Source organism: Lindgomyces ingoldianus (genome assembly GCF_010093535.1).
Source record: "Lindgomyces ingoldianus strain ATCC 200398 unplaced genomic scaffold BDR25scaffold_23, whole genome shotgun sequence".
Taxonomy (NCBI): Eukaryota; Fungi; Ascomycota; class Dothideomycetes; order Pleosporales; family Lindgomycetaceae; genus Lindgomyces; species Lindgomyces ingoldianus.
The window spans coordinates 907,669-931,179 of record NW_022985184.1 but is presented as its reverse complement, the minus strand read 5'-3'; the positions used below and the strand labels follow the sequence as shown (position 1 = coordinate 931,179).

At 50.7% G+C, this 23,511-nt stretch overlaps 9 protein-coding genes across 9 annotated transcripts; 2 read left to right on the top strand and 7 right to left on the bottom strand.

The window, feature by feature from the left end:
- Window positions 1-612: 612 nt before the first annotated feature.
- Window positions 613-3,378, bottom strand: BDR25DRAFT_372836 (uncharacterized protein). Its single transcript, XM_033697254.1, has 3 exons — window positions 2,621-3,378; window positions 1,535-2,571; window positions 613-1,482 (listed from the first exon to the last, which is right to left on the bottom strand). Exons 1-3 carry the CDS (start codon window positions 3,342-3,344, stop codon window positions 853-855), a joined length of 2,391 nt encoding a protein of 796 aa, XP_033545790.1. The 5' UTR covers window positions 3,345-3,378; the 3' UTR covers window positions 613-852.
- A 1,507-nt stretch (window positions 3,379-4,885) lies between these two features.
- Window positions 4,886-7,899, top strand: BDR25DRAFT_289946 (uncharacterized protein; the record flags this gene model as incomplete). Its single annotated transcript, XM_033688489.1, has 7 exons — window positions 4,886-5,173; window positions 5,226-5,290; window positions 5,341-5,617; window positions 5,673-6,325; window positions 6,376-6,646; window positions 6,694-6,781; window positions 6,828-7,899. Exons 1-7 carry the CDS (start codon window positions 5,092-5,094, stop codon window positions 7,897-7,899), a joined length of 2,508 nt encoding a protein of 835 aa, XP_033545789.1. The 5' UTR covers window positions 4,886-5,091.
- Window positions 7,900-8,037: 138 nt separating this feature from the next.
- On the bottom strand, window positions 8,038-9,516 carry BDR25DRAFT_304850 (Clavaminate synthase-like protein). Its single transcript, XM_033690298.1, has 4 exons — window positions 9,165-9,516; window positions 8,984-9,112; window positions 8,904-8,920; window positions 8,038-8,828 (listed from the first exon to the last, which is right to left on the bottom strand). Exons 1-4 carry the CDS (start codon window positions 9,333-9,335, stop codon window positions 8,096-8,098), a joined length of 1,050 nt encoding a protein of 349 aa, XP_033545788.1. The 5' UTR covers window positions 9,336-9,516; the 3' UTR covers window positions 8,038-8,095.
- Window positions 9,517-12,528: 3,012 nt separating this feature from the next.
- On the bottom strand, window positions 12,529-13,113 carry BDR25DRAFT_54332 (Scytalone dehydratase). The gene has a single exon (XM_033698718.1). It carries the CDS (start codon window positions 12,990-12,992, stop codon window positions 12,777-12,779), a length of 216 nt encoding a protein of 71 aa, XP_033545787.1. The 5' UTR covers window positions 12,993-13,113; the 3' UTR covers window positions 12,529-12,776.
- A 1,039-nt stretch (window positions 13,114-14,152) lies between these two features.
- On the top strand, window positions 14,153-15,731 carry BDR25DRAFT_230821 (uncharacterized protein; the record flags this gene model as incomplete). The annotated part of the gene is made up of 3 exons (XM_033685357.1): window positions 14,153-14,345; window positions 14,412-14,714; window positions 14,758-15,731. 3 exons carry the CDS (start codon window positions 14,153-14,155, stop codon window positions 15,729-15,731), a joined length of 1,470 nt encoding a protein of 489 aa, XP_033545786.1.
- A 142-nt stretch (window positions 15,732-15,873) lies between these two features.
- BDR25DRAFT_357293 (uncharacterized protein) lies at window positions 15,874-16,704 on the bottom strand (the record flags this gene model as incomplete). Its single annotated transcript, XM_033695787.1, has 6 exons — window positions 15,874-15,997; window positions 16,022-16,084; window positions 16,132-16,280; window positions 16,329-16,380; window positions 16,413-16,575; window positions 16,656-16,704. 6 exons carry the CDS (start codon window positions 16,702-16,704, stop codon window positions 15,874-15,876), a joined length of 600 nt encoding a protein of 199 aa, XP_033545785.1.
- A 424-nt stretch (window positions 16,705-17,128) lies between these two features.
- On the bottom strand, window positions 17,129-18,148 carry BDR25DRAFT_195052 (SET domain-containing protein; the record flags this gene model as incomplete). Its single annotated transcript, XM_033684322.1, has 4 exons — window positions 17,129-17,547; window positions 17,606-17,694; window positions 17,753-17,778; window positions 17,834-18,148. Coding segments are annotated over 4 exons (849 nt in total), but the record flags the coding sequence as incomplete, so codon positions are not given.
- Window positions 18,149-19,187: 1,039 nt separating this feature from the next.
- BDR25DRAFT_289940 (heme peroxidase) lies at window positions 19,188-20,447 on the bottom strand (the record flags this gene model as incomplete). The annotated part of the gene is made up of 4 exons (XM_033688488.1): window positions 20,051-20,447; window positions 19,843-20,001; window positions 19,604-19,792; window positions 19,188-19,555 (listed from the first exon to the last, which is right to left on the bottom strand). The coding sequence occupies exons 1-4, from the start codon at window positions 20,295-20,297 to the stop codon at window positions 19,188-19,190; spliced, it is 963 nt and encodes a 320-aa protein (XP_033545783.1). The 5' UTR covers window positions 20,298-20,447.
- A 2,172-nt stretch (window positions 20,448-22,619) lies between these two features.
- BDR25DRAFT_304848 (uncharacterized protein) lies at window positions 22,620-23,222 on the bottom strand. The gene is made up of 2 exons (XM_033690297.1): window positions 23,032-23,222; window positions 22,620-22,983 (listed from the first exon to the last, which is right to left on the bottom strand). Exons 1-2 carry the CDS (start codon window positions 23,067-23,069, stop codon window positions 22,644-22,646), a joined length of 378 nt encoding a protein of 125 aa, XP_033545782.1. The 5' UTR covers window positions 23,070-23,222; the 3' UTR covers window positions 22,620-22,643.
- Window positions 23,223-23,511: the final 289 nt, after the last annotated feature.

The following is a 23,511-nucleotide window of genomic DNA, read 5'->3' as shown; positions in this document are numbered from 1 at the left end:
CGTTGGCGTCGGATAGGCCAAAGCCTCCGAAAGCCACGCGCACGTGCAGCGCCACTGCCAAAAACGTGACACCATACATATGCTCCCCACGCCAGATGTGCGACGTGGGGATGCCGGTCTGACTAAGTCTTCACATATGGAGGATTGTCCAGCCTATGGGAACCTCGTTGGTCGCTCTCCAGTGGGTGGACTTATGTCACATGATGGGCAAATCCGTGTTGGATATGCAGCCAGAGAAGCGTTCACGGAAAGTCAGCGAATAAAGGGAGCCGCGGTTCGTACAGTTTGCAGGCGTGCAGGAGACCGAGACGAGAAGACAATCAGTTGCATGACTCATCCCGATTGGATTCAGTGCTGAGTGTAAGATGGTAGGGATGTCTTCTGTTCAGCGGCTTCAGAGTGACACCTCGCAGCGGCTCGGAGAGGAGCGCAGTGGGCAGATACATGTATCGGCATTTCTGCATATGTATCCCAAGATATGTATAAAATTTTCCAGCCTCGGCCAACTGTAGTCGGCAGATCCCATCTTAAAAGCACCACGTCATCAGTCTAAAATGACTGGTACCCACTCAAACCCAAGCCAGAACCCAAAAGCAAATCCATGATATGCCCAACCTTGGAAAACAGGTGCTCGCGACGCCTCCCTGACCATCCTGAACGCTCTTTCAACAGTGAAATCCCAACCAAAATTTTTCACCTCCCCGAATAACAAAACAATAGCCCAGACGTGTAGGAAATTAGTTTCTTGGTAGTAATGCTATTTCCCCTGACCTAGATGCCCTAAAATCTTAAACCTTAGCAGATCCATATCTCATGTCGTCATATACACATTCCTTGTCTTGGTCCGAGGGCCTATGAATGCCCAACTGGCACCCAGGTTCTCCGTTCATCCATGCTCCTGCTATTTACACGACTCCCGGGAGTTAGGGGGATCTCGACTCGAGTTCTGCTGCCCCCTACCTCTCCTTCGCTGTCTTCGTCATATGCATCAGATAACCTTGAAAAGTAGTCTGCTAATCCGTTGGTAGGTGACGCGATCGTCTCGTAAAGGGGTGGAGGCGTTTCTAAAGGTGGTGGCGGATCTTCATCCTCGAAGGCGGGCGGGTTAAATGAAGGCGCGCGTAATAGGTGTATAGGTCGCTGGACTATCCCATTGTTAGGTCCACCGATGTGAACCTGCTGCGGGCGTGCTAGGTCTGGACTTGGAATCGTAGCCATTGAGTTATCACGTGCCCGATCCAGCGTGTTGAGAGTAGGCAAAAAGCTGGTCGGAGAAGTACGTCGAACTGGTGCGCCAGGACACCCACATTCAGGCATTCGAGTAGCATCGCTTGCACTCTCTGGCGACGAATATGCTGGAAGCGCGGTGTTCGCTTGAGTTGCTTGGCATGATAGGATGTGAAAAGGTGAATCGATGGAGATCTCAAAATGCCGTCTTTTGGTAGGATTATTCTGGTCGGGTTTGGAGAGACGCATAACGATCTGGATATGTTAGTCAAAATACTAAAGCATGTGTGAGAGACAGTGTACTTGCCTTTATCCAATGGTGCACCTGAATGTTCTGATACGTAGTATCGAAATGTAACCTTGCTGATTTGTCCTTATCCTTCATGTTGTGGCAGCTAGGGAGTTGAACGTTGAACTCCATCTCGGTAGGTCCTATGTTCACCTCCCCGCTTAGATCGCCCAAGAGATTGGTGGGATCTTGCACTTGTACATCCTGGCCTCGTGCTGCAGCTACTCTTTGGTCATACGGAACACCACCTCCGGACACGATCCTCATAGAGCTTCCAGGAAACGTGCTTGTTGGGGGGCCATCAGCCCGTTTCTCGAATAATTGTACTTTTCGGACTGGCTCCATGCGGTGTACTCGCTTGTTCGCACAGAAATATTCTATATTTTCTGTAACGAAAACCTTGATCCTATGGCACTGAACCTTTGCCAGTGGAGTGAGCTTAAAGGCAATGGGCACCTGGGCTCCTAGGGGAAATGATTTCCCAGAAATGACGATGTCGTAATGCAGCTGGTCTTCCCAACTTCGGCTGATCGCGATGGGCTCGACTTGTTCCAAGGACCCCTCAGCCGGGGCGCGGATGAGCGTCACTTCTTTGGTACCTACAAGGTTGGCACGGAATGCACCAGCACGCTCGACAATAGCTTCCAGTTCATACTTGACGGATCCAAGCTCGACGTCAATAGTCTCAGGGAGATGGCTGTCTAATGGTAACTCAAAATTGTACATATAGTCACCCGGGTTAAAGGTCCTGTAGCCCTTTTGTGCGACAGACGGGCCATTGGTTGCAGATTCGCCTCTGCCGAAACTTCGCGATTGGCTCACTTGGAGGGATAGTCGCTTCGATTCCTTGGTACTGAGGTTTATCGATGAGTTGTTCGGTGACTTCCCAAACAGCCCACCCTGACCTGTCACGTTCATGGCCGTGCTCTTGTAGAGCTCAACATGATCAGCACCGGGGCCAGCCTCTGCTGTGGGGAACTGGGCATTGAAGAAGGGCCATGTATGGCTCATGATGGTGTCCGTTTCCTCGAAATCAACTTTCTTAGGTGGGATACCTTAGCTTTCGTTAACATGGACACTGAAACGATTGAGCGCATTGATTACCTTCAGGCCATTTCGTTGTCGCTTTACCGCGAAACTTCAGAGTGATAGCCTTAACCTTGGAGGGCTTTGTTACTCGCAAATGCAGCCTGCCACGAAGCATTGCCGTACTTCGGTCTGAAGTTTCTGTATGCTCGAACCCTTGGAGAAAGAGAACCGGCTCTGTCAGCGAAATGCCGACATTGATGCCATTACCAGAGGCTAGTGGCTTGTCTTCTGGGAGTATCTGGACGGCACTGCTCGCAAGGTTTTTGGCCGACGACCTTGCACAGTTAGAGGAACGATGCCCGTCTAACGCAGGTCGCGGAGCCAACGATCCGTGGACTGAGTTTCTCGGACTTGTTCTCATCTCGCCTGTTGCCCACGACCACCTCCGACTTTCGGGAGGCGAAGCAAGAGACGCCCTCGCGCTGCTTAGGGAAGATCTGGGAGACGTGCGATTGGAGGGTTGTCGGTCGGAAGACGTAAAATGGGTGTCGATGAATGATCGAAGGAAACGTTTGGCGTTATCTCGAGGGCCCGCCAGCTTTTCAAATATGTACGACTTGCTGTTTGGTTGGCGGCGGAAGAGCGACGGGTCGGGGCCGACGTGGGCAATGTGAATGCGGTGGGGTCGACGATTTCTTCCCTGGAAGAAGCCGCGTCTTGCACGTGAAGAATCGTGGAGGTGCTCAGGGAGGTACGAGAGGCGTCCGCGGTCGGTGTAAATGTGAAGATATTCTGTCATGGCGGGGCGTAGGGTAAGTAGGAATTCAACCGCAAGTAGAAACAACAACAGAGGGGTGCAGAGACATGGGGGAAGGTCGTCCGTCGAGATTTTAGAGGGGCAGGTGTGTGAAGATAGAAGACAAATGGACTTTGTGCGACTCCTTAAAGTCATGAGAGCGATACAAAGGACTTCCTGGCTAGGGTGACATATCCATGTCCCATGTTGATGCTTTTGGAAGGAGCAGCAGGCTAGAGCTCCTCGTGGAACAAAGATGCGGTGAACGGGAATTTTTGAAATGGGACAGGGACTTACAGGCGTCAAACATCTGTCAGGACGTGGAAGCGGGCATAGTAATGATTCAAATGGGACGCAAACACATGCCACGGGACTGTGGGTGGAGCGGACAGATTGACCAAGCGCGGATGAGCGCGGGAGGTTCCCTGCTGAGTGAGGGTGCGCTGGCTGCAGATGCTGCACTACCAGGACAACGAGAAACGGGCGACAGGGTACTGAGCACTTAAAGGCGGCGGGAATCAAGGCCGTTGGGCATATCGTGAGAAGCGTTCTGCGTGCCCTGTCAGACAGGGCAGACCAGGTCTGCGTTGCGAGGTTGATGGACAGGGCTTGCGGGTGACGCGGATTTGGTGTGGGGAGCTGATCACGGCGATTCGATCTAGCGGGCGGGAGTAGAATCACACGATAGGACGAGTGGATTCAATACTATTTCAGTCGTTGAGAAATGGGTGCAGCTAATGGCGCCGCGCAAGTAATAGGATTTTGGCTGTAGGTGCGTTGTTTTCTCAGCATCCGATGGAGGCAGATCTGGGGATTCCACAGAGAGAAACGCTCCGTGACGCCAGTGACATCAGAGTACTCTGCAGGGCGCTTCTGCCCACTTCTGCCATGGTATGCCTCACGCCCGTTCTAGTTTAGCATCCGAGGTCGGCCAGCTCGGCATCAGATCTGCTGGCCTGGAGAGGGCCTGTAAGGGGATGACGGATGGGCTTCCGTCAACACCAGCCCGATACCATGCAGGCTGAATCCTGACAGTTTTCTTCATTACAGGTCTATACGAAGCTCTGTGAAGCCCGCTGACGAAGACACACAACTCAGCCACCCTAGGCGGAAGTCGATGGCATGACTGAAGCCAATTGAGGACACTAGTTCATGACGAGGACAGAGCCAAGCGCTCAGCGTTTCTGTGCACCCATCACTATCTGCGGGTTGGGTCATGAGATGAGTTTCCTGTTTGCAAGCTGCAGGCCGAGTCCAGGGGACTGCGCTAGCGCGACCAACAGCAAATCACGAATTATTCCCGAAGTCCCGATACTGCGTTAGGAGGCGATCTCTATCGAGGATTCTCTTTTCGGCCAACGCAGCCCCAATGTGTTTGTGGCGATCGATTTTGCAGATTGACATTGTGGAGGAGACTCTCGCTAGCACTATCACCGTTGTTTGTCATCATCCCAAGGTTGAGGAAAGCTTTTCAAGGTCTCCTGGGGATAGAAAACCCGCGCCGCAAGTTGATTCCGTCATCTCTGAATAACCGACACATCCACGGGTAACACTCGGATAACGAAATATGATATTTTTCACTGCGGCGAGGTCGACAATCTGGATGCGTCAATTTAGTGGAGCGGGGAGATCTTGACAAGGCTGTGGTTAGAGATCCCGAGGTCGGCCCGTGAGGAACAGATTTGCATGCAGGGTAGCACGTGACCGATGTTTCCCCGCGACGCGACACGGCTGAGAGACGCGACTTACGATGCTGCTGGGGCCATCACAACGCAACGACAACGGGCCTCATGTTGCAACATCCGCCACCATGGACACGATCCGGGGATATGGTGAGCCATAATGCTGGATCGCAAAGACGTCATAATTAACAGTTTCTTCCAGGAACCAGTCAGATGCCCTTGGCCGGCGCCATTCTGTGCTGCACCTCTATCCCCCCCGAACAGCGCGTAAGTTTCGCAGCCACAGTATTCACTACTAGTCTAATGCTCTATGATAGACGGCCCTCGCCCAGATAGGGGCGCAAATGGGCGCAACTATCAAGCTGGACCTGACCTCCGACGTTACGCATCTCGTCGTCGGTAACATTAATAGCGCGAAATACCGGTACGTCGCAAAGTCACGGGAAGATGTCAAGGTGCTTGCCCCCGAGTGGCTTGAAGCGCTTCGAACCGTATGGATGGAGGGGGAAGATGTCAACGTGGTAGAGCTGGAGGACGAGTACCGACTGCCTACCTTCTTCGGCCTCAAGATCTGCCTTACTGGTTTTGATAACCGTGCGTAGATTAATCACAACCCAACGGCCTAGTTCAATCCCTGACATATGCACAGCGGACCAGCGAAAGTATATTCAGGAATCGGTGGTGCACAATGGTGCCGAGTATCACGGCGACCTCACTAAGAACGTCACTCATCTGATAGCGGCTAAGCCGTCCGGCAAGAAATACGAACATGCAGTCAATTGGAAAATGAAGATTATATCATACGAATGGTTCCAGCACAGCCTGGAGAGAGGCATGTCTCTTGATGAAGCCTGCTTTCACCCTACAAAGCCTGAGGAAGAGCGAGGAAAGGGGGCTTGGGATCGCAGACCAAGCATGTCCCCAACACTAGGGAAACACGCTAGGGAGGTGGAGCAGAGTCACACGGTCAATCCACACCGAAGAAAATTGAGGCGCTCTGCGAGTTCTAGGATGGGCAGTCAAAGCGAAGCCTTATGGGCTGGTATTACTGCCGCTGGATTAGAAAGAAAACGAAATGAGGAAGACGACTGGCAAGATGAGAACTTTGTCAAGCCAGCGCTTCCGCGCGACAATGTTCCGAGTCACCCTAGCGCCATGACAGCCATGCACGAAGATGGTGCACAGCCCGGGCAAGAAGACACTGCCTCCCAATCCCTCCCACAGATCGCTTTACCTTCCAATGGGAAAACCGGAATATTTGAAGGACGCGTAGTATTTGCACATGGATTTGATGAAGGAAAGGTTAGTCAGATCCCAACATCACCGTTTTAGACCAAGCTGACGTTTGACAGACCAATATCCTTCGAGAAGTATTGACTAACGATGGGGCAATCATGATGCGCGATGCTTCAGACCTCGAAAATCTCTCTGCAGATGACCTCAGGCGGAGCTATCTGATAATACCTCACGACGCGGAACCTGACCTCACATCACTTCCGGGAGGCGCCGGTGCAATGCATTTAGTCACTAATTGGTGGGTCGAGCGCTGTCTCCATACAAAGTGCCTAGTAGACCCCACAGGCCATGTTCTTTGCAGGCCTTTTGATAAACTCAGCATTAGTGGTTCGTATGTGTTCAAAATGGCTTTGAGCCTTTGCTAACCGCTTTAGGGTTCAACGGCCTGACGGTTAGCTCGACGGCATTCACCGGCATTGAACTACTACACGTGACGAAAGTGATCCCACTGATGGGTGAGTCGTCTCAGCCTTTCCAAATTCTGTCGTTGACATCGAGAAGGAGCGAGCTACGACGAATTTCTCACACCAAAGACGTCTGTCATAGTGTGCAACACCCACAACCCAAACCAAGAGAAGCTCAAGTTTGCCACTGAGAAGCGAGTCCCAGCTGTACATGCCAATTGGCTGTGGGAATGTCTTCGTACTAGTGAATTCCAGCCATATGATGCATATCTCCTAAATACAATAACCCCTAGTCCGCAAATAACCCAGGAAAAGCATGAAAACAACTACACCGAAGTCCCTACCGCACCTCTCTCCGAAGAAGACAGCGCAAAGCTCCGAAAGAAGAAAGCCCACGCAGCAAAGCCACCGTCGAAGCCTCGAAATGGCTCTCAGCGCCCTCGTACTCTAGACCTTGCTTTATCCGCTGACCCCACGCCCCTATCGACGACCGGGTCGAATGCTACTACCCAGGACTCTAATTCTAGTTCTACGGCACCTTTCACTGGCACCTATGACGCACCAGCTCCTTTACCACTTCAGAACATCAATCCAGGTGTGAATTCTCCCCGACGCCCATCAACCTCTTCGAATGCCTCAAGCACAGACATCAACACCAAAGCGAACTCTGCATCTACATCCCGATACACTTCTACATCGGACGTACCTAGGAAACCTACGCACACGTCTCGTAAATCCAAGTTCACAAAAGAACCCTCACCAGACTCTGTAATTCCTCCTCCATCCGAACCGGTACTTAAAGAGAAGGACTATTCGAGCCTCATGTCAGAGCTCCTCACGCACCGCAAGGCCGCTGCTGAAAAGAACGCTAATCATGAACCGGATAAACGCCGACGACATCGACAGTTGGGACGGGCGACATCGACTCGTTCGAATCCTTCCACTGCGGGAGAGATTGATTTAAAGACCAGCTCACTGAAGGACGACGATAATGACGGAGGGGAATTGAATCTGGTTGGAAAGGAGAAGGAAGGGAATGGGTATCAGCCTTATCAGCCGAGCCAGGAGCTGGGATGGGAGCCGCCGGGGGTCCAGGAATCGAGACCGATGGGAGTGGTGAGGGACGTTGTTAGTACTGCTGGGGGGTTGCCGAGGATGGGGAGACGGAAGAGGTGATGATGTGCAATTATCTGTGTTGCTGTAGTCTGGATCTTTTGTTGCTGTTGATAAGCGTACGAAGATGTTTTGGGTTAACGGGGGTTGCATAGCATGTATGGCGTCACGGAGGAGTATTTTTGCGCAAAGAGCATAGACCGCCAGTAAGATATATAATGAATGCACATGCCATCAATACGTTAAACCCTCGACTCATTCACTCCTTCAGCCCATACGTAACCCTCAACCTCCTGTCTAGATGCTCTTTCGCCGTCAACGCCACCCCATTCCCACTCCCCTCTAGCCCCAACGTCTTTTTCTGCCTCTCCATCTCCTCCACAATCTCCTCGCTCTTCCCAAACTCGTCGATCAGCTTGCTAGGTACAGCCTCGAGTTTTACCTCATCTCTCGGATGACAGAAATACGCGATCGAATATCGTTCTTCCCCGCCCGCAAAAGCTACGCGATGGATAGTTGACTTCAATGTCCCACTGGTCCAGAAGGAAAGCAAGTCGCCGATGTTGACGAGAATAGGTGGTGAAGATAAGGCGGAGGGATACGGATTCACGGGTACCGGTCCCCATGACCCATCACCTTTCAGGATCTCCAGGCCCGCATTTCCTGGGGGTCGGAAGAGGAGCGTCAGGGAGCCGTAATCAGAGTGCGCGCCTGCGCGGATGCTTTGGCTGTCCTTAGGCGCAGTTGTGGATGGGTAGTATAGAAGACGGAGGATAGTGCCTGACGGTCCGAGGGTTTGGTCGTGCCGGGTGGCAAACCAGGTGGCTCCGCCATGGGAGGAGGGGATGGAGAGGGCATTACCGAGGAGCGCTAGGATGTTGGTGCAGAGCGTGTGGCATGAGGCTTGGAAACGGGATATTAGGGGAGAGGAGGAGGAGAGTGGGGAAGGTAGAGGTTGGAGAGAGGGGTTGGATTCGGCTATATTGAAGGCTCTGGGCTTTATGGTTAGAGAGAGGAGGGGTCGTGGAGAGTATGGGAAAGAAGAGAAGGAAGGAAGGACAACATACTCCTTTGGATCACCTTGCTAGACCGAGAATGCTTGAGCGAGAGTACTATGCAACGGGATAAGACAAGTGTTTTCGCATACCTTTTGACCCTCAGGATCAAGAGATTCCCCTTGCATAGATACCCATCCTCGATTATTTCCTCCTGCTCTCTTGGAATGGATCGCATATTCAGCCTTTAGTTCTCGGGGCAACTTGAAAAACTCCCGAGACTGAAGCGTGTCAAAACCACGAACTGCAAATGTGATGCACTAGTCTACATACAAGTTCGAACATGTCTTCGATGTCCTTGGGCGGAATAGTCATGCCATCATTCTTGATGAACAGGAACCCGAAAGTGGATGCGGCGTGCAGGACTTGCAGGGCTACTGCAGAAGAGGGATTTGAGATATCAATGACCGGAATGCCGGCGTCTTCGACACCTGAACGAGACATTTGAAATTTGACGGGGAAAAAAAAAATGAACGGTGAGGATGAGAGCAGGGCGTAGTGACTGATAAGGTCGGATGATGCACTGATGGGACAAAACGTCGCTCTCTAATGAAGCTTATGTCATACTGAGGGACTCTGATGGCTGACTTATTTCTATGATTTAATATTAGAATCATGTTCATCAGGTTGAAGAAAGAATCGACAGGGAGCGACAAGGACCAAATACCTCCAGCGTTGAATGGGAGGCTGTTCCTGACCTAGTCTCGATGAGGCCTAGCGCTATCGCAAGTGACGCTCGCGATGAAGCTCTGTTTGGAGCCTCGCCAAAAGTGCAGTTCGCCGTTACGCTCCCCCGCATTCCTTCTTTAGCACGTTCATACACCTCTTATCACCTTCTCGTGAATCCGAAAAGGTCTTCCATTTTGACCTGCAGTTTGTGCTCACTTCTCCCTGGCTCCTGGTCCACAGCGACGGATTTTCGTGTCATTCACCATGATCCGCGATTTCGAAAATTGGAACAACGTCCTGGGCGACGCCTCGCAGTTGGATGAACTCAAGGGCTCGCAGGTTGCAATTGAGGCGGCCGACTACATCAGCACCCGGATACTCAACCATCCGCGCGCAAAGGAGCCGCTGGTCCCCGCCCTAGGGGGTCTGCCGCTGAGCTTCAAAGTCAACGTCGAGGAGGACCTAGACAAGTTCGCCCAGTACCAGATCAAGCCCATCTTCGTCTTCAGTGGCCTCGACCTTGCCAGGCAGGAGGATCCCTTCCACCAGCGACAGGAGGGCGCTTCGGTCAACGCGACCGCCTGGGCCCTGTATGACCAACACCATGCGGAGCAGTCTGTGGTGAAGTTCGGCGAGTCAACCTATGTTACGCCCGAAGATCTGTTCCCCGGCCTCCAGTCGATCCTGAACCAGAGGAATGTTTCCTTCCAGGTCGCCCCCTACAGCGCGTGGGCTCAGGTGCACAACTCCCCGTTGCTTCGCCATGTGGCTGCAGTACTGACATTACTTAGTTGGCATACCTTGAGAAGCACAACTTCGTCCAGGCCATCTCCGGCTCCTCCGAGGTCCTCCTCTTCGACTGCGACAAGGTCATCACAGCGTGGGACTTTGAGGCTGGCATCTTCCGATGGGTGAAGCGAGGCAAATGTGTCGCGGACCTGAGGAAATTCACGGGCAACAACGACATCTCGGACGATATGTTCGTGGACGCTTGTATGCTAGCCGGCACCCACTTCCTTCCCACCCTGCCGAACCTCGAGCAACCGCCGCGCGCGAAGACGCTAAAGCCTCTTGGAGCCATTGAAATAATGATGGCCAATGGACGGAGTGGCATATCAGTCTGCATGAGCTATCAGGATGACCCGCAGTCGCGGCGACTGCACTATGTCGACAAGTATCAGAGGGCTCGCCTTGCTGTCAAGCATCACCCTGTCCTTACCGCTGAGGGCAACGTTGCGCCGTTGCTTGAGGGCCAGTTACCGAATGACGCTCATGAACTCATCGGCCAACGTCTTCCAGACGAGATATACTACTATCTTTCACGAGGTCTGATCAATTCCCGCGTCCTCGGCTGGCGCGCAACCGGCGAGATCATCGAGGGCCCTCCCATGGATGGAGGGGATTCGGTAGAGTATCATGATCTCGTGAGCTCCAAGCTTACTCCTCTTCGAACTACGGCAATCAATCTGCTATCGTCGTCCCTGCACTACTGGTATCAACACAAAGACTTGACGTTGAAATGCTGGTTCCCCGATTCCACGAATAAACCTGCAACCAACACCATTACTATGAGAGCGCTACCGGACAGTCGGAAGTTGGTCGAGAAGTGGAATTTGAAGGAAGCAACGTTCCGGGATATTATTTCCAAGACTCAGGTTCGTACGGAATCGGTCCAATATTGCTGTCACTGCGCCTCTAACCCGAGTTTAACAGGGCGGACTCATTGGAACTGCTGTTCTGTCCTTGAGAGATGCTGAATTCGTCCCAAAAACGGTCTCTGCCAAAGACGTAAATAACGTAAGCTTGCGCCTTGTGGTCCATCTCGTCTAATTCTAACGAGAGATAGCAACTGTCTACAGAGCATGAGATCCTCTACAACGCAGTTTGGCGTTTCCTAGCCCTGCGTGACTACGTGGACATGAATCACAACCTGACTGCATGGGGCAAGGTCCTCGCGACCGTCCTTGCCGCTCTTGAGGGAAATACTGTTCTCGAAGAGGCCGCACTCACTGTCGTGGAGCTGCTGCGTCTGGGCATCCTCAATTCAGATGCCAACATGTTCCCTTACAATGGCGCCCCGATGCGTGGGGAAAGTAAGTTCTGGATCCCGTCCAATTTATGGGACTCGCTAACATCTGTATAGTGAAGGACCGAAATTTCAACCTCTTGATTTCCCGTGTTGCTGGCGTTGGGTCTCTCCGCCATAATCCTATTGGATTTACTGGCCCTCTCAGTCAACACCTTTTGGGATACAATTCGATGATCAACGCCGTCCGCAGCGCCCTACGTGATCTTGTTGAAGTCGGCGCGACTCAGATGTTCATGGGTGGTTTTGCTAAGCGGGACATCGACAATCTCTCATCACTTGCTATTCGGTACGTCTCTTCCTAGTTCCGGGAAATCCTACCTTGTTGACTCCTTAAACAGGCTGCCATTCCTTCTGCCCAATAATTGTGCATTGAGCATTGCCGTAAAGTCTTACCTAGATGAACTATACACGAAGGAAAATCCGACGTCCGCCGAAGCGAAGGCCTATGCTAAAGAGACAGCATCGACCCGATACTTTCCGCAATCAATTGACCTTGTCAGCGATCTCCAAACTGCATTCAAGCTCTGGGATGCAGTGTTTGCCGGTGTCAAATCGTCAGGCAACTTGATTCGGGAAGCTGATCGGAAACATTGGACCGAGGCCAACGAGTGGCTGGCAGCACGACGCTAGTGAGCGTATGTGAAGCACAGATCTAAAATCGGTTAAAGAAATAGCTTCTGGGGAAGATTGGAAAGAATTAGGCCGCAGCAAAGCGCTAGGGATGTGTTCAACATGGCAACTAGGGTCTTACAGCCAGCAGGGAGTTAAGGTTTGCGACTATATGCGATGTAAAGGAAAGGGAAGATCGACCGACAATGTGGCTTATGGATCTTCACAGAAATGATGAATATTCTCCAGATCTGCGTCTGGTGATATCATACTTGTATTAACGACTTGCTTCTCACAGCGAAAGCAAGGAACCACAATACGGCGTGTTGGGACATACAGCGTAACATGCTAGAGTCTAATTTCGGGTAGAAACCTTCACCCTCTCAACCGTCTCCCTTGTTCCAGCTGCAACCCCAACAGCTTCGGTGCTCTCCGCCTGTCTCACATACTAGGCCTGAACATGCTGTAGTTATCTAGTACGTTACCTTTTCTTCCACCCTCCTGTGCGCAAAATTTTTCTAGATCTTCGACGTTCTCAGCTCAGAAAATATCTTATCGAAATTGAACTCGTTCATCCGGCCACCTGGCTTCATGCCTGCTAATTTCCACACTCCATTGATCTTCTTGTAGCAGTGGACCATGAGTGTAAGACCCTGGCCCGTGGCTTCTACATCTGTTTTCTGTGGAGTTTTGTAGCGCTTGTATTCTGTTCGCACCTGATGGTATCCAGTCATGCTGTTTGGCACGTGCGATCATACTTTGAGCCTCCGATGTGGTGGATGCAATCTACGATTTCCCCGAGTCTGTTAGGGTGGGGGGATAGGAACGCGTACCGGGCCATGGTCACGGGTTTTGGCCAAAGGCTTCGGAGTAGTCCAGGGTTACTTCTGGGGCGAGGATGGTTTCGAGACGGTCGAATTGCTTAAGCCTGCGAGTCAGTGCGGGGTGTAACGGAGAAGGACTTTGGAATCATAGATGTCGGCCCATTCGAATGTTATTCGACTGAAGGCGAGGTACTCTGCGACCTTCAGTCAGACTTTGAGAAAGTTGGCAAACAGGAGCGTGCCTTTAAAGGTGATGTCGTTCGCCATTGTTGTGGAGGCTTAGGGAATGTATGCGTAAGTATACCAGTATCTAAGCTTCCACAACCTCCATAATTCACATGTGTTGTCCTGCTGGCTCACTTCATATCCTAATGTAGATGTGCGAGCTTGGTAGGCGGGGTCAAGAACTTGCTATTCCCCTACAAAGTTAACAGAACACCGACAACGCACTCACCAGATAGACCCTCCAACCACATCCTCACACCTCGCACAAGCTTTCTTTATTCCGTAAACTCAAACTAGTAACCGACACTCTAATTACGATAGCTTCAACGTTTTCATCATATTCACCTCGGCAGTAACCACATTCCTCGTCATGAATGTGGAGAAGCGGGGGATTTCCGTCAAGGATCTTCAGCACTAAATAGCCACTAACTTCTTTCACGTCTTCGCATCTTCAAGCTCCAGCTAGGTTATACCTCGCGAGGCGGTCAGTCTTCATTCCGGGTTTTCTGAGACTGTCGGTGTCTACGAGACGCAAGGCGCGCTACGAGCAGCATCTCACACGCAGACGGAAAGCAGGATTGGTTCCCGGACCCAGGGAAAGGTACATACGAGTCGTGAACGAGGCCAGAATAATTAGCGAGCGACAATGAACAAAGCATAGATAAATATTGTCAGAGCAAGAGAAGGCAATGTGTATGATGGTACTAAAATCTTAGCAAGATATTGCTATAAGGCTTGGTTCTTCATTTATCTATCTTCTCATCTGTTACTTTCCTTCTCATCCTGAAAATTATCATCAGTCACCCATCATGTCTGCAAAGCGCCCGGCGGTTCAAACAGTTGGCATGAAGAAGACTCCCAGAGTTGGAGGAATACCTGCGGGCCCCACCGCGTACAATGTCCAGTTATCTGCGACGAAAACGCCGGGATTTACGCATGTGGAGGGGTTGAAGCAGGAGAGTGCGGAGATAGTGTCTGATTTGTTGATGTTGAATAACGCGAAGTACCATACTTTGTTCAATGAAGTTGGACTACACAGTAAGTAGTGTAGACTCCTCCTCCTACATCCACGAAGGATGGCTCGAAAGCGCTAATAGAAGGTAGACCACATGGTCCACCACCTGCTCTCTCTCTGGGCCCTCGGCGCGTCCCCTTCGCAGATTAAGAGCGCATACGATCTCAATAAGAAATATCAACTTCCCCAGTACCACCACTCCGCCTCGCTCTCCCTAAAACTCAAAGACCCAGAATTCTTCCAGCAGTGTCTGTATAAGCCAGAGTTCTACAGCAATTATCTAGAGTACTTTCAGGAGGAGATTGCGGAAAGGGGAACGGAGGACGTAGTCCGGGAGTACGTGTTTGCAGGGGATGCGAGAGCGGACGATTTGCTAGGTAGAATGTACTCCGGTAAGCCCTCCTCCCTGTGCGTGCCTCAGGTACTGACATTCAGTTGGTTTTGAACACCCCATCCTCCACCTCGGCTTCGCTCTCGAATTCGCCCAACCCTGCCTGGTCGCCGAATCGCTCGCTGCCGCCTCTATCCACGACGACTGGCCCATCCCCATCATCACGCCCATTGAGTCGCATCTCAAATCCAACCCCAACACCCCTCACTCATCCATGTTCAAAGTAATCCGGGCCTTGCACTCTGACCCCATAATCTCCAGCGCCGTCAAACCCTCTGATCCCGCCAACCGTGTCACAGACGGGCTGATGAAGCGGGCAGCAAAAGAACTCGTTCCCATTCTCGCACGATGGAGGGTTGACCCCACAACCCAGGACATCGCGGTCAAGACTGCAGAGATGGCGCATATGAGCGTATACATGGCTGCGTGTGCGCAGAACCCGAAGAAAGTCCCTGCTATAGATTTTTTTATGATGCATAGCGTCAATCTGAGTGTTTTCTACCCAACGTTTATGAGGCTAGAGTGGCTGAGCCTGGAGGAGAGAGCGAGGCTTTTGACGTGGAAGGGGTGGATGGATGCTGTGCTTTATGCTGCTTGTGGTTGCCCGGCGTTGTATCTAGAGAGGGTGCAAGGCTATAAGGCAAAGCGGCCTGGAGACTGGAGTAGCATTATCACACGCGCAGTCACCTACCCGGATGATGGGCATACGAGTAAACTTATCCGTGCGCTCCTCAACGCGCAGAACCTCTCGTTACCGTATTTCTCACCTCGCCGACCTGAGTTTCCTCTCATGAAAGAAGATTTTTTGAAGATTGCACATATGACCATGGATTCTGTCGAGCGAATGAATGATCCGGGATACAGGATTCCGGAGGAACAGCAGAAGATGTATGTTGAGAAACTAGGTATGGATGAAGAGGTTGTTAAGGTTGTGGTGCGTTGGGTTAGGTGGTGTGGTGTTGAGGGAGCTTGGGACAACATTGAGGATTTGGAGGAAGGGGAGAGAGCTAAACTGTAGTAGGGATGTCAGAAGGGGATTAAGGGAGGGGTGATGTACAATGAATTCCGGAGGTAGATGAAAATATCTCGGCTCCTATCTTGAATAAGGCTTTGGGAGAAACAAAATGAGATTACATAGTATCATGATGACTGTGGCGTTCTTATCCGCCACCTCGATTCTTCATGATATTGTGTTCATAATGGTATAAGCCCATCTCCCCGACTGCCATAACTCTCTGAATGAATTTCCAACCTTCTTCGAGGGAATAAAAATGCATCGGAAGCCTTGCATGGCCAGTCCTCACTCACAGACCGAAAACCCAAAAATAATAATTTCGACGCATCCCTAACGGACCTAGGTCTCCCTCTGGACTAAAACCCCCATGACAGCATTATCATGTGCATAGATATCCCGTCACCCGAACTTCATATAGCAAGGAAACTCGTTTACACTCATATGATCGGAGACTTCCTCTAAGAGAATAGGTTTGTATTTCCACCATTTCAAAAACACACACACTCGAATGAATTGGTGGAGTTGTCTGGCCGGAATATAACCAGTCATACGCTCCATACATACTTCGACATACTTCGATTAAAAATTACTAGAAGGGACCTCATGTGGAATAAACAGCAGAGGAGAAAATGCAATGGAAGAAACTGTCCGACTAGAAAAAAAAATACATGGCTCGAGACTTACATGTCTTCATCATCCTCGCCTTGGAGACTGAAAAATATATATATTGCGCTGCTTGGAGCCAACTGGAAAATTTCACATACTCTATAGTGGCCGAGCTTCTCTGGAGTCACTAATAAGACAACGATCGAACTATTATGGGGTGGGGTAAACATCGCTACGCGTTCTATGCATTTGAATTGAAAAATGGTATAGTAGATTAGTGTTTATAAAACTGAAGAGGGAAGATTCATGAATTTCCTATACCCGAATTGGGTATATTAAAGCGATTGTAGATGTAGATAGGATAACCCATGGTGTCCGGGCGGAATAAAATAAGTTGTTGTAAAGTTCAATGTCGCCACGCGGAGTCAATGCCTTCTCTCCCCGGCCGTGGATGATATTGGAATATCAACCAACGATTGGAGATGTTTTAGCACGAAGAAAACACGGATTGGGAGATAAGTACGTGGGTTTCTTTTTTGCCCGGCAAGCGAAAAAAAAAAAAAAAAGTTCAACAAAGATCCTTATGGCTACAAGAGCAGCATTGCCTGGCTGGCATCACAATCGGTTTGACTCGATATGGAATGTCAACTTGATGTTTTAATTAGAAAGACTGCGAAAAGTCAGCGTACTGGCCTTCGATACACTAAGTAGAACGAGGAAAATACCCAAATCTGTATAACAGACTCGAATCTCAAAGGATGATATAATGAAAAATTTTACCCCCTCGCAACGCCCCAACTAGGATGCCCTCTAACATTCCCCTCCAACGCCTCCATCCTCCTAGCCTCCCAGCTTCCCTTGCCAGCAATAATCTCCCAACCCTTCCTCGCACGGCCAGCCCAATAACGAGTTTGGTCCTCATCACCAACTTGACTATAAGTATATGCGATAATCTCCTCATACTTAGGCTTTTCAACTACAAGTGATTCTTCTTCAAACAGGGTGATGAGTTCTTGCGTTAGCTTGAGAAGGCGAGGGAGGTTACCGAAGGCTAAAGGGAGGGTGGATTTGATTACCGCGATGCGTTTGAGACGGGCGTCAGAGGCCGTGATAGTAGTAGGAGGAGACATGCAGAGGTTGCAGGTGCAGGTGAAGGACCAATTGTTTTTGAGGGCTTCGCGGCGAGAGGTGTGGGGGTGGGTTGTATAGCCATCTGAGACAGTTAGTCAAAACGGCAGTTGAGTGGAGAGAGAAGTTTGGGGGCGAGTTACAGCCGAAGGTTAGTTCTTCTCCGGCTTTGATGTTGTGGAGAGCAAAGACTTCTAGATTTAGGGTTTTGGAGTCGAAGCGGTAGTATGAGCTATGGGAATTAGACTCAAAGTACCTGAGGAGACTAGATTTAGAATGGTGTCACATACTTCGGTCGACAAGCGTGATTGATTCTCTTCACACGATTAGCCCAATCTACCCTGTCGTCGAAGAAATCGCCGAAAACTTACCGCGGCTTCAGGGACAACGCCTAAATGTCTGACACCCCCAAGTTCCATCCCCATTGAATTCGTCTGGAAAATGTCATCAATCTTATTGCCTCTCCTACTCCTCGCAAGGTCCAGAAATAGCTTTCGGGTGTCTTTAGGAAGTTGCTGGATTGCTTTTGAAAAGACTCTGTCACGGTCCGCATGGGAAAGACCGCTCAGAGCGCCTCGTGCGACAACAACGACGGGAGAGTTGAACATGAATGCTGATCCGGCAGTGATTGACGTCTTGGCGAAGAGTCCAATGCCACGATCTAGTGTTTGACGAGCTTCATAAAGGGTCTGAGTATCATGGTCCGTTTGTCTTATACGGGAGCTTAAAGAACCCACAGAGGCAGCCACACCTGGAGTAGTAATGAAGCTGATTCCCCGTTTATTTCCATAGTCTGCGTTAGTGTAAACACAGAACTCCTGCAACTCAAGTTCTCCACTTGTAGGATTGGTGGATTTGAAGCAAGCAGGGGTGAATTTCCATTGGAGAGATGGATGTGGCTCGTTCTTGTTTACCCGTAGGCATACCTGAGGTCCGCCCAAGGGATGTTGGATTGAAGAAATGCCTTCTTGAGAATGAAGCGCTGTAGCGACCGAGTGAAGAAAAGCCGGAATTAGCAAGGCAATCGGAAGACGAGATACAACGCACAGAAGGAAAAGAGATATGGACATCGAGAATAGATATTCATCTAACAATCCTAACGAATAGTCCAGAAACCAATCGTGGAATAGAAACTGAACAAGAGTTGAAGAACACCAAAGAAAACACATCTCCCTTCCAAGGTGGTATTGGAAACCGAATGGAAGCATCCCCTCATTCTGCATGCTCTGCATTATGTAAGTAACGCGCGCAATTAGGCTCGAAGTCCATGTAGAGTGGTGAAGGATGCAGGCAGGAGGTCGTGGGGATTGAGATTGGACGCCGGCTAATGGAAGATGTGATCCGATCCATGGATGATCGAAAGACCGGATCCGAAAATTTTAATTAGGCTTAATTTTGCACGTGATGCTCCACAACCTCTGCTCAGCCATGAGACCAAGAATCTAAATATGATGGTTTTTTGGGAGAGGAGCGGGCCGATAGTCAGCGCGGTCAAAAATGAACTTGTGGCAGCACATCGAAGTAAAGGAGGGGCAACAATCAAGAGCAAAACTTTTTTTTTAATCAGAAATTACAATTACCGTAAGGGAAGAATATTCCCAGTCTTAATCCATAGCTCATAAGTAAGCAATCCTTGTACACCTTGCTTCTCCGTTCAAACGTGAAGATAAAGCACGAAGCCAAGAAAATGGCTATATACAATGGCTTATTACAACAACTGAACATCTAGTTCCTTGGCATGAACATGTTCATGGCCTTCATCTCACGCTTGATGTTGGTGGTCTGGGGCAGAGAATCTGTACAGTCTTGCATGCCGGAGGTGGATGCAACCCCGAAGAGTTCCATCTTACCCATGGCGTCGGCGAACTTGCCGCTCCATTTGCCTTGGTTATTGATGAAGCCCTTGAATTCCTTGCCGACTCTCTCAAAGTTAGCGAGCTTGGAGTCCGAGGGGAAGACAAATATGTTCTTTGGCGGGTTTAGGGTCTCAGAGTAGTACCTAACATCCCAGACACCCGGAGTAGAGTCCTGGGGCTGACCTTGGATGCCGGGGGTAGTGTTTTGGTTGAACTGGTTGGATGTAGAATGGGCGCCTGACTGAAATTAGTAGGGATAGAGACAAGATAGAAAGAGGAACTTACCAAGAAGGGCAGCAAGACCAACCTCATCGTAACCTTTGTTCTGAAAGAGCTTGAAGAGATCCGCGGCAGGAGCATTGACGTCAGGGAGCAGGCCATTAGGAGGGGGTATGTTCGAGTCCTTGCGACCAATGAAAGTCTTGACACGAGGTCCACCAGGACAGGTGACGATGGCATGGCTGCCAGCGAAGACTAGGATTGTGAGACTGATGTTCATAGAACTGGGAGAAGGTAGAACAAACCAATCATATCAGCAACAGAGACGCCCTTTTGTTGGGCGAGTCCCTTGAGATAGGCGACGATGGGCCCCAGACCCTGATTTTCTCCACGGTCAATCTCTCCTGGAGCCAGGGCTAAGCTTCCATCGCAACCTCCAGTAGCACCAAGCTTTGATTCCCAAGCTGTATCGAAATTAGCATTAGAAACTGTGTCGGCATCAGGATTGCCTGCCTCCGCAATCGTGGAACACCGCTCGGATAGCAGCTCGTGCATCAGGATTGCAAATTCCGTTGGTCAAGAATTTTGCGGTCAAGATTGTGGAGATGTCCTTCCACTTGGGGTCGCACTTTGAACCACCACCGCCACCACCACCACCACCACCGTCCTTGCGGCGGAAGAGGTTTGTGACGGGGGAAACATCCGGGAAAGAGAAAGCAGAAGCTGTGGCAGCAAGCAACAGGACGTTCGAGACACGCATATTGTATGGATTTAAAGACTAAACTGGGGTAAATGCAGAGATGAAGCCAAGGGAGTCCAAGAGAATAGTGAAAGCTTGGAAAAGCTTGGGAGTTGAAAAGAAGTTGTGGTGAAAGTATCAAAGGCCGTCAATACCTTTCTTATACCCCGGTGCGCTCGTGGCGTGGAGGTCAAGCTGAGCTGAAGCCTAGAAGGCGTGTCTAAACGTCAGCCATGTGGTTAGGTCTAGGACAGGCTGCTGCGGGGAGCATCAACACCATGGCTCGCAAAACCGAAGCCATGGCTTGGTGTCCTTCGGTTGAGAGATAATTCAGAGGGGTTATGCGAGAAGCACGGGCGCCGGAGCACTGGGACAGCTATTCAGCTGGAAGGTGTTATGCAAGGTCTAGACGAGCTACATCGGAGCCGACTAGATTGTGGTCGTTGTGCTGGCTGTGCAGAGGTAACAGAATGCGGTTCCTCGTTGTTCTAGAGGATTGTGTGGCCGGTGAAAACTCGTTGTGAGGCTTTTGGCTTTGTTCAAGAGTCAAATCTCCCAGTAGCGACGAACATACGCAATTCTCGCTTCAACAGTTTGAGATGTTTTCGTGGTATGCCTCACGGTGGGATTTATCTAAATTGGGCTGGATCAATAAAACGTGCATGTCCCAGGCTTGAGGTCTCGGGGCTTGGACGCTGTGCAGGCTGCACACCCAGGCCGCCTCTGCGGGTCCTTCACAGTATTGTAGTCCACCATTGACAGATGCCAAGATCAAGATGACAGGCGCCGGAGACCAGGTTATCAGCGTTCAAGCATTCACGACAGTCCATGCGTTGTGACTCGTGGGAGCTACCAATCGTTCAAGTGCCAAGGTCCTGGAATCAGTCCGGCTTATTCTCAAGAATGGTTGCTGAGAAGTTTCCGAGTCCTATTGCCCCTTTAGAAGGGTTACCCATTAATTGTTCCCGCTAACACATGCCTGAGAACAATAGCACATTTCCACGTTATCACGAGAACGGTTCGTTTCTTTGTGTTTCTAAAAGGGAGGCGATGATTGAGAGCCAATCAGATAAGCTTTATGAATCATGCAGGGGTCCAGGTACAAAGATCGCCGCCCAAAAACTCCTCGCGAGTCGTATTTTTGGAGTTTGTGTTAGCCGAGAACAGGAGCAGCCGAGCCAACATGCAGCCATTCAGGTGAGAGCATATGAAATGTGGCGTTGATGGCGCTGATTACGGCGCTGATCTTGGAGCCAAACAAAGGACAATGGTTGCGAGCTTACAATGAATTGCTTTCCATTGGGGGATTCCGCCAGACTTAAAAAACGTCATTCCATGGAAAATACGCAGTCTGTTACGTGGAATAGATCATCTGCGGGATCATCTCAGGCGTACAATTGAGGTCGAACAAGCAATACGGCCAAGAAGTTTGTCTAGCAAGCCTCAGAACAACAGCCTCCAAAGCTCCGCCCCGTGGAAGTTTGGAAGAAAAAATTCTCGTGACGCACTTGATGTGGCATGCAGCCGTGACAAGCGTGAGGCGCACACCATCAAATCTAGACCGCTTAGTGGCGCAGGAGGGAGCGGAAACGAGAGCTGTGGAGCGAAAGCTGAGAAAGACGTTCTATCTGAGTGGTCACTAGTCCTGCGACCTTAGAACAATTGGAGGCAATTCCTTTCAGGCATCGCCAAATACGGAAGAGTCGTAGCATCACCTTGTCGCCTATTTCTGAATCGGGATATTTGGAAAAATCAAATGCCAAGCCACAACTCAAACCACAAGTTTTGGGTTCTTCGAGGCTGGAAAATGACAGCGCGTCCGACGGCTTATCCTCAGACGTGTGGTATTCCGGAACACAGAAGTTTATATCTTTGGTCGTGGGGTTGCTACTGAAGGATCCTGGTAGGTTGTATTTAACAGAAGTGACTCATGCTTCACGGCCCTGGTTGATGGACAGTTCCAAGGGTCGGCTCCCACCGGTCATCCCTTCCCCCTCCAGCCTTGGAATGCTCAGAAGGCATTGCTTGGACGTTCTTGAGAGCTACATTCCATCAGAGTGATGACCTTGGACCTGGGTTGATCAGGAATCTCTGTCGGTCTAGTGGAGCTTGGGGACAGCATTTAGCGAGTTCCACTCTCTTATCAGGATCAAGCATAGCCAAGCTTCTGCCTTCCCTCCAAGTCAACTCACTTTTGGAGACGGCTGACGTTCTGGCTGGGGTTGCCAAGCATCAGCATTCATGCGGAAGCGGCAGACTTGACATTTAAGCTTCGCCAAGAACTCCTGTCAGCCCGCGAAAGGCCTCGTGGTCCACTTGCGGGCTGCCACGGCATGTTGTGCTCACCAGCAGCATCAAGGACTATGTTTAGAGCTTCAACTTGTCAGTTTGAATCCTACTCAAGCCGCTCTTGAGCTCCTTGGCCATGCCCCGCTTTCCGGGTCTCCTGCTGTCCCGCTCCACGAAAACGTGGACAAATTCGCCCACAGCCTTGATCTCCTCCTGTCCGCGTTCGAAGACGCCGATTTCATACGTGACGGAGCTCTTTCCGAGCTTGTTCACTCTCAAGGCCAGGTCCACGATAGCAGGGAATTCGATTGGGGCTAGGTAGTCGCAGTGCGAGTGCACGACGAGGCCGATTTGGGATGCTGTGGGCGGGTGCAGCGAGCAATGCTTGATGAGATATGTATTCACCACAGAGTCGAAACTGAAACTCGTCAGCATCCTTCTAAGGGACATACAGTTGCATTCTCACAGGAAGTAGTAGATGCTGTTGTTCAGATGATGGTACATGTCATTGTCGCTCCTTGAGGGTCATGGTCAGCGGGTGGAACAGCCGCTGCGGGGTGGCTGCCTTTGCACGCAGGGGGAGTGCCCACCATCGCGTCCTGTACTCCAGCTGAAATTTGTAGTCGCGTCGTTTTCGGGCTTTCAGCGCGTCTGAGGCCATACTGAAGACTGTCGCAGTCTCTTGGAGGATTGATGTGAGGTCAATTTAAACCATCTAATCGTCCGGCTGCCGGCTAAAGGCTGGTCGATGAAAAATCGCCGAGGTTGTGTAACCGGCGATCTATCTAATCACGATTCACATTCACCCCAACGGCCACATATCGACAGGAAAATATTCCCACGACTGTGCCTTCCCTCGCCCGCATTGGCGCCTTCTCCTCGAATCCTCGCCTTCCTTGCGAGCAAAGGGCGCCTGCCCAAACCGCCCTTGGCCCTCGTCCCCTTC

Excerpts from the sequence above, each read along its gene's own strand:
- BDR25DRAFT_54332 (XM_033698718.1), bottom strand. The coding sequence starts at position 12,992 with ATGACTGGATACCATCAGGTGCGAACAGAATACAAGCGCTACAAAACT.
- BDR25DRAFT_304848 (XM_033690297.1), bottom strand. The coding sequence starts at position 23,069 with ATGTACCATCATCTGAACAACAGCATCTACTACTTCCT. Across the intron at positions 22,984-23,031 it reads AACAGCATCTACTACTTCCT|TTTCGACTCTGTGGTGAATA; the intron begins GTGAGAATGCAA and ends GACGAGTTTCAG.
- BDR25DRAFT_372836 (XM_033697254.1), bottom strand. The coding sequence starts at position 3,344 with ATGACAGAATATCTTCACATTTACACCGACCGCGGACGCCTCTCGTAC. Across the intron at positions 2,572-2,620 it reads GACAACGAAATGGCCTGAAG|GTATCCCACCTAAGAAAGTT; the intron begins GTAATCAATGCG and ends ACGAAAGCTAAG. Across the intron at positions 1,483-1,534 it reads AGGTGCACCATTGGATAAAG|ATCGTTATGCGTCTCTCCAA; the intron begins GCAAGTACACTG and ends TAACATATCCAG.
- BDR25DRAFT_304850 (XM_033690298.1), bottom strand. The coding sequence starts at position 9,335 with ATGTCTCGTTCAGGTGTCGAAGACGCCGGCATTCCGGTCATTGATATC. Across the intron at positions 9,113-9,164 it reads TCGAAGACATGTTCGAACTT|TCTCGGGAGTTTTTCAAGTT; the intron begins GTATGTAGACTA and ends GACACGCTTCAG.